Source organism: Nuphar pumila, chromosome 10 (genome assembly GCF_984573655.1).
Source record: "Nuphar pumila chromosome 10, dmNupPumi1.hap1.1, whole genome shotgun sequence".
Classification (NCBI taxonomy): domain Eukaryota; kingdom Viridiplantae; phylum Streptophyta; class Magnoliopsida; order Nymphaeales; family Nymphaeaceae; genus Nuphar; species Nuphar pumila.
The window spans coordinates 83776518-83789745 of record NC_143258.1 but is presented as its reverse complement, the minus strand read 5'-3'; the positions used below and the strand labels follow the sequence as shown (position 1 = coordinate 83789745).

The 13228-nt window shown below is 39.7% G+C and overlaps 1 protein-coding gene across 1 annotated transcript; it reads right to left on the bottom strand.

The window, feature by feature from the left end:
• Positions 1-2849: 2849 nt before the first annotated feature.
• LOC149827106 (uncharacterized) lies at positions 2850-7763 on the bottom strand. Its single transcript, XM_090020225.1, has 8 exons — positions 7230-7763; positions 6374-6407; positions 5970-6167; positions 5058-5147; positions 3681-3746; positions 3486-3577; positions 3362-3409; positions 2850-3283 (listed from the first exon to the last, which is right to left on the bottom strand). Exons 1-8 carry the CDS (start codon positions 7655-7657, stop codon positions 3166-3168), a joined length of 1074 nt encoding a protein of 357 aa, XP_089876351.1. The 5' UTR covers positions 7658-7763; the 3' UTR covers positions 2850-3165.
• Positions 7764-13228: the final 5465 nt, after the last annotated feature.

Here is a 13228-nt window from a genome sequence, read left to right as displayed (position 1 = left end):
AGAAAGAAATTGCAGAGGCTTTGAAGAAAATGAAATCAAGAAGGGCAGTTGGCCCAGATGGTATACCTATCGAGGCTTGGAAATGCTTGGGAGAGAAAGGTTTAGAATGATTGACAAATCTTTTTAACTTGATTTGGCGAACAAATAAGATGCCTAATGAGTGGAGGAAGAGTACTTTGGTGCCTTTATATAAGAATAAGGGTGATATACAAGATTGCACAAACTATCGTGGTATAAAACTCATGAGTCATACTATGAAACTTTGGGAGAGGGTGATTGAGTCTAGGTTGAGGAAGGTTGTCATGATATCGGAGAATCAATTTGGTTTTATGCCTGGAAGATCAACTATGGAAGCTATACATCTTCTTAGACAACTTATTGAAAGATATAGAGAGAGGAACAAAGATTTGCATATGGTTTTTATTGATTTAGAGAAGGCATACGATAGAGTACCTAGGGACGTTCTCTGGTGGACAATGATGAAGAAAGGTGTTTCTCTCAAGTACATTAGTATAATTAAAGATATGTATGAAGGAGTAGTAACCAATGTCCGCACTTGTGGAGGGGTGACAACCAATTTTCCGATAACGGTTGGGTTACATCAAGGATCTGCTTTAAGCCCTTTCCTATTTGCGATAGTGATGGATGAGCTTACGAGATCAATTCAAGAAAATGTACCGTGGTGTATGTTGTTTGCTGATGATATTGTTTTGATTGATGAGTCTAGAGCTGGGGTTAATGCTAAGTTAGAATTATGGAGACAGACATTGGAAGCTAGAGGTTTTAAGTTGAGTAAGAGTAAGACTGAATATATGGAATGTCGGTTTAGTAAGCAACGAAGTAGTGATGGGAGTGTAGTGAAGCTTGGTGAGCAAGATATATCGGTGAATGATTATTTCAAATATTTGGGATCCATCATTCAAAAGTATGGAGAAATTGATGGAGATGTAAATCATAGGATAAAGGTTGGGTGGATGAAATGGAAAAGTGCTACTGGAGTGCTGTGCGATCGTAGAATGCCATTGCGGTTGAAGGGAAAGTTTTATAGGACGACTATTAGACCCGCTTTACTATATGGTACGGAATGTTGGGCTGCCAAGATACATCATATTCAAAAAATGAGTGTAGCTGAGATGCGGATGCTTAGATGGATGTGTGGAAATACAATAAAAGATAAGATTCGGAACGAAGAGATACGTAAGAAGGTAGGTGTTGCACCCATTGAAAATAAGATGCGAGAGAATCGTTTACGGTGGTTTGGACATATTCGGCGAAGGCCTAATGATGCTCCAGTTAGAAGGTTGGAGAAATGGGAAAATATATTAGTTAAAAGAGGTCGGGGTAGGCCTAGGAAGACTTGGATGGAGATGATAGGAAAGGATATGAATGCTTTGAACCTCACCAAGGACATGGCGTTGGATAGAAATGATTGGAGGAAAAGGATTCATGTGGAAGACCCAAAATGAATTTCTTTTTTGGTTCATATCGCTGACCCCAATTGTTTTGGGATGAAGGCGTAGTTGTTGTTGTTGTTGTTGTATTGTTTTAGATCAAATAAATAGAACTTTGTTTTCTTAGCCGATTAACATAGTTTACTATTAGCCTTTTTTTTGTGCTTAGTTCTTGTTAATTGTTATTAATGTGTGATATTAGATTAAATTAATTAAGTAATTGTCATGTTCATCTGATTGTGTTTTTGATCTTTTGGTGTAGTCAATTTATTGATTTCTTGATTTAGTTAATCATACTTTGTTAGAAATTAGTTGTTAATTGTTAGTTAGGTTGTTTTGTTTTTTTGTCTTTTAGTGCTTTAGGTTGCTAAAGTTTGTTCATAGTTAGTTCATGTTATTAGTTTAGTTCATGTTTTTATGATTTTTTTTCATATTTACCTTTGATTTTCTCATAGATTTCTTTTTATGCTTTGTGTTTTGCAGGAAAGCGGTTGAAACATACAGTGAGCCCCTTTTCGTACCCTCAAAGTCCCCTCAAGCCCTCAGAAGTGCCCTTAGAGAGCCCTTTAACAAACCATTCAAAAGCGTTCAACCTAGTTACCCAAAGAGTACACAGAGGGAAGGATAAAAGGAAGCAAATCAATTCAAGAAGGGACCTAGGACTTGAGCACTGAAGACATTTTCTCTTTATTTTAGCATTAGGTTTTTATTTGAATTATTTGGGTTTGTAATAATGTCGTTAATTATTGTTTAAAGTCCTCCGCAGAGGGAGGCACTCTATTCTTTATTTACTCAATTAATTGATTTTCTTTTTTACAATAAAGAATAGTTTAGATTGTGTGTTGAATATAAAGTATTTCTCGTTCCTTGAGTTCGACTCGGACTCCACCACTCGTGCGAGGTGATTTTTATATTTTTGGTGTCTGGGTTTCACTTGATTTTCATTAAAAATATTGTTTTAAAAATCATTTTCATAAAACTCATACCATCAAGCCACCTTGGGGCCTATGGGCTAGGAACCCATCTCAAATAAGACTGGGCCAAGCCTGGCCCAAGTTCAATTATATACGTTTTTGATCTGCCTGTTGATGGACCATGGGCTAGTCAAAGGCCAGCCCATCATCTTAGAGGCCAACCTAAGCCTGGTTCATAGCATACCAGCCGAAACTCTGCCTGCATGGAGCTGCCCAGCCCAATGTCCAGACATGGGGCTTGTAAAAAGCTTTCAGGAGGGAAAAAAAAAAGTTCCTGGTCCCAATTTGGCATAAATTGATTATCTCATAAATTCACAAAATTCACAATCACTAGTAAAATTTTGTTTCTGTTGAATGGTGGTCATTGTTCCATGTTCCAATCAGTAAGGCTCACAAAGGGAAATCATGCAACTGCAGGATGTACATGGAACGGTAATATATGAAGCTCCTTCCACTAACATCTACATCGAGCGCACTTTACAGTATAAGAGGGAAATTTTACAATGCTGTAACTAAAAAAATCACTTATTAGATGTTATGCCAATGCAGAAATGTTTCACATATTATAAACACCCATCTTCCCTTCTATTTCTTCTTTTCTTTTTGTAAATATTTTTTAGTGTTACCCCATGTTAGTATGAATTTTCCAAAACTTTTATCTAAACTTTATGTTGTCACCTTTGGAGGTTTCTCCAATATGGTAAGCAGCTTCAATAAAAGCTCTGTTCACATTTGCCATGTCACTTTGAACATTGATATGATTGAGGAAACCATCTTGGGAAGAAGAAGTGTTTGGCCTTTATGATGCAAGCAAACAATGCATAGCATGGGATGTGCAACAAACCAACAAAAAAGTACCTGAAAATTGAGAAAAAAAGGAAAGAATGTTACTGAATAGAACTAAAAGAGAGAGAGAGAGAGAGCATCAAAAGTTACCATAGAGGAGCCCAGGGAGATGACAGGTCAAGAAATGGGTACGGCCACCTACAACAAAGTCAGATATTCAGATCTCTCTCTGTCACACACACACACACATGGAGAGAAGAAAAGGAGAACTTACCATATAGACACAGAAGCATGAATAACCCACTGGAACATAACATATGCACAGGTCCATAAGATAAAGTATGCGATGCGATACCAGGGGAATCGCTGAAATGAAAGAAACATTCGAAAGTTTTAAGCTGCATCTCACATAAAGTCTACCCTACCTAGTCGAAAATTCAGGAGTTTTATCTATGGAAGCAAGACTTACCATGCAATTAACTGAAGTATCTATAAGGAGAAGCACAACATTGATTGAGTGCATACTGATCATCAGCTGCGAACAAAATTATAACAAAAATTACTCCTTCCAGATAGACATCTCGAATCAAATATGACCAAGATGAAAACACTTTATCTATTACGGTGGTAAAAAGGCTAAAAAATTTACAGGCTTTTCCTCTTCTAAGTAGTTTCCTTCTTCAAAAGAAGTAAACTAAACTGTCAACTACCTCACTTTAGACATAAGAAAAACTCTGTACTTGTCTTTGCCTTATTTCTGGCTTTCTTTTTCATGTTTTTTTATTTTCGCAAATTTTCAGTAAAATGTTAACCAATGTCAAAATCATATATACAATTCCATGTAGAGTATCTATTCTTTTTCAGATAATCAAGTAGAGGTCAAACAGAACTCTACCAGTTCAAATATTGATAAACAAAAAAGTTCAAGATTAAGATTCATTTACATTGGGGAATCATTATGGTGGTGAACCAAGTCTGTCCATCTTAGCCAAGAACCTAAGTAAATTATGCATTTCCTTAACATGCAGACACACAAAATCAGTTGAAATGGAAAATTACAGAATTTATCCAAAGTCCATCATGATTGGTCTTCCCTAGACCCCAGTATTGATCTTGACATTCTTATTTAAATCATCAAGTGAACTTATCAAAGAGAACCGTACTGTCCCGTCAGCACCTTTTTCTCGTATAAGGCATCCACTTTGCAAGTAACTGCCTGTATGATCTCCGACTGTAAGCCAATATACCATTTTTCCTTACATAGGCTGTATATATACATGCAAAATTTTCCAGTCCACTGTGTGGAGTCCATCTTCTTTCATACATCCATGTAGTCTCTATGCACTTGGTTCCTTATCTCCAACATGAAGAATGCAATCTCTCACCACATTAAATACTTCCCATATCACACTATCAACAATTTCAACAAATTTATCGCTCCTTATCTGCAATATCTTTTTAACCACTAGGAAGGTGGTCATCAAACATCTGTTCCTAGCATTTCTTTGACCACGAATCTAAACCAGATACTCTTAGAAGAAACTGTAAGAAAGTACATAATCAATCTAACTACCTTGTCATAGTGTAAACATTGCTTTGTAGACAAACTTTTTTGTTCATTTGGGCGTTTTGGTTTTAGTTTCTGAATAAATAGAGCTACATATATCCAGTGGAAAGACAGTGAAGACATCTCAACACATCTGGGATAATACATGCCAGTTGCTAACTTCTTTCACAGCTTAAAGGTAATGATATTAATAACTAATTGAAAGATGTAAATTACGGAAATCACAAGAAAACAAATTCAGAGATGTTATTAAGTCTTTGTGTCATGAGTATCACTTACAAAATTTAAGCTATAATCTTTTGCAGTGAGAAATGGGAAAATGATAAACCAGTAAACACAATCCGTGAGCATCACAGCTCCTGCGCTGGTCTGTCAAAAATCACAAAACAATTTAGGCCATTCGCATGATTGCTGCAGAAGAAAAGAGTGAAACACATACTGGAAATGTACTCTAAACCAAGAATTGATTAATAACACTCAATGCAATTAATCAGAAAGAAAACATTATGGCTCAATTAGAACCCAAAAACAGCTTTGTTTCAATTGAAACATGGATATTAAAAATGATATTCCTAATATTCCATCGGTTTGCAATGGACATTAAAAATGATATCCTAATATTCCATCAGTTTGCAAGTGGTTGAACAATTTACTCAAACATGAAGCATAAATGGGCTTGCAGACATCAATTCAGGCCAGGAAATAGCAGACATGCACTACTAATTTTACACCCTTTAGATATTCTGTGCTCGTCCTTCCTAAGGAGAGAATGAATGCTAACAGCCTAGCAATGTATATACAGCTATTAGCATTGCATGCATATGGTATGCCAGGATGGGCTTCATAGTTTTGAAACAAGGGATCACCCAAATAAACTGGATAACAAGGGCAAAAGGCCTACTCTGAGAAAGAGTATAAACCCAAGAAGAAAGTGCTGTCTAAGGACCAAAGAGGGTTAGAAGAAAAACTTCTCCAGAATAATGAATCAGTGTAATGATATAGACAGAAGGTGATAAAAAGACATTATAACTGGAGAAATAAGGGCTTTTCTTCATAAGGCAATCAAATAAATTGTCTCATGAAGATGAACAAAAAACATAAAGGCTACATAGACATATACTTCTCGAATGAAAACTATATCTGAACTTTTCTGACTCTACCATGATTATTGAGCATTATACAAATACACACCTGAAACATGACCTGAAAAATGTGGCCCCAAATCCCTGCCTTTTCACGAACATATCTTTCTGTGTGGTTATTGATTGCACCCATGTTTCCGCTTTCCCCACCTACGGGAGGCACATATCTGCCTCTCCCAGTATTTACATCATTACCTCCATTCTTGAGACAGAGATAGCAGCCGTACATGGACAACACAGATCCAAGCTGCAAATCAAGTACTGAACATAAGTCACCAAGCCATTATTTATGATAAACAAAATATATGAGAACCTGATTTGATAAGATATCATGAACTTCTGTCATAAGCAAAACACATACAAACTTCAAGAGAAAATTTTCTATCACCATTTTCAAGATAGAATGAAAGAGGCAAAATAGAATGCATTCCTCCTCAAAATTAAATGACGTACCCCAAAATAAATTGTTATCAATGTGAATGTCCACCTGTTCAGCACCAAATAGAATTGAAATGCAAAGTTACAATCTATAGAATACCACTTCAAGCCTGTAATGAGATACAAAACTATTACTGATAATATAGGATAAGTGAGAAAAAAGGTTGCAATAAATATTGCTGGTCCAAAGAGTTACGAGGCAAGGATATGGAACCTCCACTGATGGTTCTATGTCTTGTTCTTCAACACCTGAATTTTCAGTTTCTTATTATGCTTTTCGACTTCATACTTAGTAGTCATTTGATCTCAAATATTTATGTGAAAGCCAACAAATGTTTTTAATTGAATACACCAGAAAGAGAACAAGTACAAAGAAGAGTAAGACAGCATGCTAAATGTATTCATAACAAATATTTGTTAGCTTTCACATGTAATATTTGCGAAAAATGAGTACTAATTTTGAAGTGGAGAACGTAATAAGAAATTGAAAAAATCAGGTGTTGAACAACCTGTAGGACCATCAATGAAGTACAAGGGATTTTGTAAAATGATATTTATCAGATATAGGCTCTAGATGCGACAGAGTGTAAAAGGAAAAGTAGAATTCTCTAGAGTTGGTCTTTGGAACCTCATAGCCTATAACTCAGTGTTAGGACAGTTAGGCCCAGCTAGTTAGTCTATCTGACTGAATCTGAGTTGGGAAATATAATTTCAGCAAGAAACCCATTGAACGAGATTGAGAAGCTTCTAGACTCATTGAACTCCATTGGACTTCATTGGATTGAATCCTAGTTGACTCCCAAGTCCCAAGTAAGTTTGGTCATTGGTTAAGCTATCTACAATTGGCACAGTACATGAAGAATCAGCTTACTGAGTATAGAAGTACAACATGCTACCCCCGTCCAAAATGATATTGATGGAGAGCAGAGATGCCATTAGACAGAAAGCAACAACACGAAAAAACAGCAACAAAGCAGGATGAATTTCTTTCAAGCACGGTCTCCAAGATTGATCTGCATACAGTGCATCATCCGTTTCTCCATCTGAATCCTCTTCACGGCCTCGTCCTTTATTCGATGCATCATACTTCAGAATCAAAACTGATGCAAGAAACATCGCAAGAAGTATCCATATTGCACATACAAAAACTTGCCAGTGCATCCAGTACTCGAAATTGGTTGTATCGGCCGTCATTACTGGTTTCCAAGTGGCCTTCAAAAACCCTGTATAATTCATAGGGAACTTGAAGTAACTCTCAATTACTTCAACTCTAGTCATTTCTCTCCTCATACTTCCCATTTTCCAGAGATACCACTAAAGATCCAGTTATTAAAACACTTGAAAACAAAAAAAGTACTACAAAATTCAAAGTAGAAACTAGGAAAGTATCAGAAAGTTTACATTGCTAAAGTACAAGATTCTAGAAAAAGAACAATGCATTGTCTCAGAAGACCAAAAAGAAACAACCATAAATTTCTCAAAACAGATAAATGACTCAAGGATAACAAAATGGTGGCAACTTAAAAGGATAAATAACTTATCAAAAGATACACTAAAAAAACCGAAGAGTCTAACAAAAAATCTCAACTAACTACAAAACCAATAAAAAATTAGAAGATGGGGATGACAGATTCAGATGAAGACTACAATATTCTTAAAGATCTCCTAAATTTCAAAACCAATTTCCCCCCAAAGGAATGGCAAAACCGATACCAACAAAAATGAAGACAGTGAAACACCAGCTACCGAAGACAATGGAGAAATCAAACAGACACCCCAACCATCAAAAACCAACAGTTACACCAATCTCTGAAACAGGCGGCTTCACATAACAACCCCACTAAATGGCTCAATGCACAAATGCAAACCATGAATTGGGAAACAAAGCCTCCCATTAGAGGTATGGTCATTTTTAACGCACAGGAATCTGACGAAACCGGCAATTCAGGATGGGTTTGCCCATCACGTTTCTCATTCAGTTTTCAACACAAAACAGCAAGAAATACAAGAGATTACCAAAAGGGTGTGCTTGCCGATTAAAAGCAGGAATTCAGGGTGGTGTTGAGCAAGATGCTTTGCTTCTCTTCTTTGAAAAGGATGCGTTGAGTGTAAGACTCTCTCTCTCTCTCTCTCTCTCTCTCTTCTTTGTTAGAACACACACCAAGTATGATTCAATGACGCTCTTTCGTTTCCTCCCATTGTTTAATTTAATATCTAATTTATTGGCGTTATTTTAGGTATTTCAGGTTCTTTGACAAAACGTTGAGTTTGAAGCATAAGCCTTGAAAAAATTCGAAGCCAAAGCCAAATGAATTTTACGAATTTTTATACTCAAAATCTGATTCATTCGTACGTAAAGTACTATTAAGACCTTGATCGTGACAGCTGGCAAAGAAAGGCTTTGGGCTTGACTTTTGGGTTGCATCATGTACCAAACATATAAATAAAAGAATATAGTAGATTTCTCTTCTTCTTTTTTTAGTATTTATTCTCTTCTTCTTTTTTTAGTATTTATTTTTGTTAGTGCATCGGTTGGGAGCAAGGGATAGATGGGTTGGGATGGATGATGATGATGATGAGCAAAGTAGGCATCGATGAAACTGAGAGGGATGTTTGTATTGGCATCACCGTGATGAAGTGATGATGGCATGTGCATAATGCATGACTGCACATAGATCTTGTGTGAGCCCATCATGTAGATCGTCACCAACGAAGTTTATAAGGTCCATGGACCCTGGCAGGGTCACGATCCATTCTATGTGCTTTCTATAAGTTCAACTACGGCGGGCCAGTGGGACCCATCAGCAACGTAATTGGTTTCTCTTTGGCCATTGGTTTGCATGAGGTCCGCCAACCAGGATGTAACGTATTTGTTTGCAGTACGTATCGGGTCAGAATGAGTCCGTCGGAACTAGCCTGGTCCAAACCAAACAAAGTCGCGCCCCTTAGCGGGTGCCATAAGCTTCCGACTTCAATTTAGTGAGAAGTGAACTATCTTGCATCTGGATCTAGTCTGATCCATTAAGAGCACCAAACAAAAGGTCAGAACAACATGAGACATCTGAGTCAACTAGGATGTCCTCTGACTTGAACTTGGACTTTGTAAAAGGAACCTGTAATTGGTTTGGACCCAGACCCGCATGAGTGCCACCCATTTATAGCCCAACTTGAAGCATTCCTTAAGTGCAAAATCTATCCTTCATCCTTCAATGAGAGAGAGAGAGAGAACAAAGGCATCAAGGCAGCATGAAGCAATGATAAACTTTTCTGTAGAAAATAGAGTTAAGACAAATAAATGTGGTGACAAATGTCAGAAAAAAAAAATTTGTTCCATTGGACAGTATGTTTGATTGCCAAGGCATTTAGGATAACATTTTATATGGCAGCATGCATACCATTAGGGGTGAACAAAAGCAAGGTGTCTCTGATCTGCTTTACAGGGAGCCAGCTTCATATGAAGTTTCTTATTGAGAGTTTTGCTGTCTTAAGCTCCAAGTAACAAGATTTAGGTTGAACCAATGGGCCAGTATCTTGTGCACCAGGTGGTCAAGGAAAGAAATGGAATATGGTCGCCAAATGGTTAAAAAGTAGTGGGTAAACTTTTATCTTTTGGATCTAGACTTCAGTTCTAGTCCTTTCAATGGACACTTGAATCTGTCCCAGTGAGACCGGACAGACCTGCCCAATGGGTCCGATTAGCTTTTTATGTTCAGATCTTGTAGGAATCAAATACATCGCAAGTATTTTCAGCTTTGTGTCCAACAAATTTTGCATGTAAAGTCGTTATTTGTTGGCTATTGGCAAAGGAAACGAGAAATATGCTCTCTCTCTCTCTCTCTCTCTATACATGAATAGGCTACCATATAAAAGATTGATTTCCATGACGATAAAGCTTTAGGTCGTCAAATCAATCGAAGGCCATCTCATGTTTTTTTGCTCTCTCTCTCCCTCCCCCCACCCCCTCGCCTTTTCACCTGGTTCTCGGGTGACCAACATCCACCCGAGCTCTCTCCTCCTCTCTTCTTTTTTAGGTGGTAACCACTACCACTGTTTACCCCTCCAACTTCTTCACAGTGAGAACACAGAGGCAGGATGACCACTGTTGCCCAGTACCACCCTCCCTCACGCATATCTCTCTCCTTGCTTTAAGGTTTTTTGCTTGCCTTGCCCGTGCCTTCCTCATCTCTTTTCTTTTGAGGCCTATGCCCCACCCATCCTTTGATCGTCAACCAGCAAGCCATCTTCTCCCCCTATCGAAGGTTATCGAAGGTGTTCGCTTTCGCCCTGTGTCGCCTAGGCGCCTCCATTGCCCTCCCTTTCCACCTCTTATTCTGTATGTTCTTTTCCCTCTCGAAGGTGTTCGCTTCCTGTCTGACCTTCGGCTCACTGCTCCCTCGTGACATCCGGAATTTTATGTGGGAAGTCAAGGTTTGAGCCCGTTCATGCTTGCTCGATCAGTGGCTTGCTTCGTGCTCCTTTTTTCTACCGTATTTCTTTTCGATCGGACGGCTTATGTGGCTGGCAGGAGGTTAAGTCACCCTGACAGCGGTCATTTACCCAGAATCTATCTCGTTTTAATCTTTCTCGGGCTAAGCCGGGTGATTGGTGGTGTGTCACTTGTCGGTTACTCAACTTTCGAAAGTGTCACGCTTGCCTCCATTGTGCCTCAACTTTCCAGTCCAAGCGACACCCGGTCTGCCGGTGCTCTAGTGTTGTTCTCTCATCTCCTTCCTGTGGTCGGGCTTTTGCGAGTTAAGCACCCCCGTTGCAAAATCGCGTTCTCGCCTTGGGTGAAGATCGGCTAGTTGTAGGATCCTCCGTCGTCTTTCATGGCTATAAATATCGGTTCTACTTGGGTGTTGACTCTCTCGTCGTCACCCGTGCCTATGTCGTTCACGGGAAAACATTTTTGGCAAGCACATCTCGGTCGCGTCCCTCCTGGTGGACCTCTCTCCCTCAATGCCCATCTTGGTTCCTGTGCCTCCATGCTGGTTCCCCCTTTCTCTAATGATGTCATTGATTTCGTGGATTCTTCTTCCAGCGATGATTGCAGTTCTAGGGTGTCATCCAAGTGCTTTATGGTTTCTACGGCAAAAGGAATGGTAGGCAGTCTTTTTGACTTAGCTTTGCCTCGATTCCATCATTCAATCCTTTGGTAGCCGCTTTGGCTCCTCAGTAATCGAGCCCCGTTGCAGCCATTTACTCTGGTGGTTTCCTTGCCCGACGTCGCTGGATCAAAAAGCCCTATTGAGGTTTTTCATGGTACTCAGTCTGCTCTAGGCTCTCCCCTCGAGGCCTTAGTGTCAGTTTGTCCTCTTTTCCAAGACGGTAGCTCATCTCGTGTGTATTCTCAAAAGTCATCATTTCTCCTTTTATCTGTCGATGGGTTTGCATGCATCAATCATCAACCTTTGCATAGGACCTCGCCACCTTCCTTTAATGTTGTCACCTCTTCTCTTGGCACTTCATCCGGAGTTGACAACCGTCTTGGAGTTCGCCCATTTGTGCTTTGAAGTTTGTGGTTGGTATGAGTGGTGGTTCGTGTTGCACACATCATTTCACATCCTCTCCCCTTGCTTCTCATTCTCGAGGCATCGGGCCGACTCAAGGGGAAGTTGGCAGGTGTTTCAAGCCGTCTATGCCAAGATCTCGCCCCTCTAGTGTTTGGTGGGTTGAGTGGATGCTCGATAAGCGTTGTTCGTTGCGGTCGCCCTTTATGGTGGGCCACTTGCCCGAGGTTGATAGGCCTTGATGCCTTATCGTGGTCATCAAAGAGCCTCAGTCTTCTCTCAGCCTGCCTTACAATGCCGCATCATCGTTTCTGTCTTCTCTTCACGATAGTGGTTCAACTCCTATGCCTTTTTCGCATCTGACGGTTCATCTCTCGGATGCTTTTGTTTTTGCGTGGGTCAATCATCAGCCTCTACTTGGAGACTCGTGTCTGCCTCGATTCCTCTGTATTCACGTTGATGGCCTCTCGGTCGTGGTGTCGTCTCTCAAAGATCGAAACAACGTATCTCCTCTATGCCTAATTTCCAACAGTATTGTTTGTCCTCCACCATTCATTGCAGTTGTCTGGAATCAGTCCTCCTCTGTCGATACCTCATCCTCCAGGGAGTCCGAGTTCGATGGATAGGGGGGCTCTCTTATCTCACTCTCTCTTTCGAACGCCGCTTTGTCTTCTCCACACAGTCCTCTCTCATCCTATATGGGTATGTCCGTTGTCGAAACAGCTCAGCATCTCGATCTATCGCTCCCTCAGCCGCTAATACAAAGCATCTACATCCTTATGCATGAGTCCTTCGCTGCTATCGCAGATGATTTGCCGTTTTTGGTCGTTGTTGATCCGCATATCTCAACTGTCACCGCGCTTCCTTCTTCTTCGATCAGAGGCTTTTTATCTCTGGGGCGTGATGGTTTTTCTCACAGGAGACACCGTCAGATCTCACATTCTTTCTTCTTCCAGTATGGGGTATCTCTTAGGTGCTCAGCGCGGAACCGTACTCTTTGGAGTTTTCCTGATTTTCAGTTATAAAGATTCTGTACTGGAATATTAAGGGTTTGCATTGCCCCTCAAAGTGTTTGTTTCTTGCGAGCTGGATCCATCAAGATAAGCCCGATCGCATCGCTCTTTATGAGACTACGAAGGTCTCGTGCTGGATCGTATATGAAATCTGGCGAGGTTTTTTGGATCTGATCCATTCTCAAGTTCTTAATAAACTCCCAGCCCCAGTAACCATGATCCGATCAAACCCTAAAACTATCAAATATAAAAAACTGTATGACTTAAATAACCTTAAACATTAAATACAGAGACCACCAGACCCCTATATCAACCCTGTCTTCCCCAATCCCTAACCCTAATCTCTC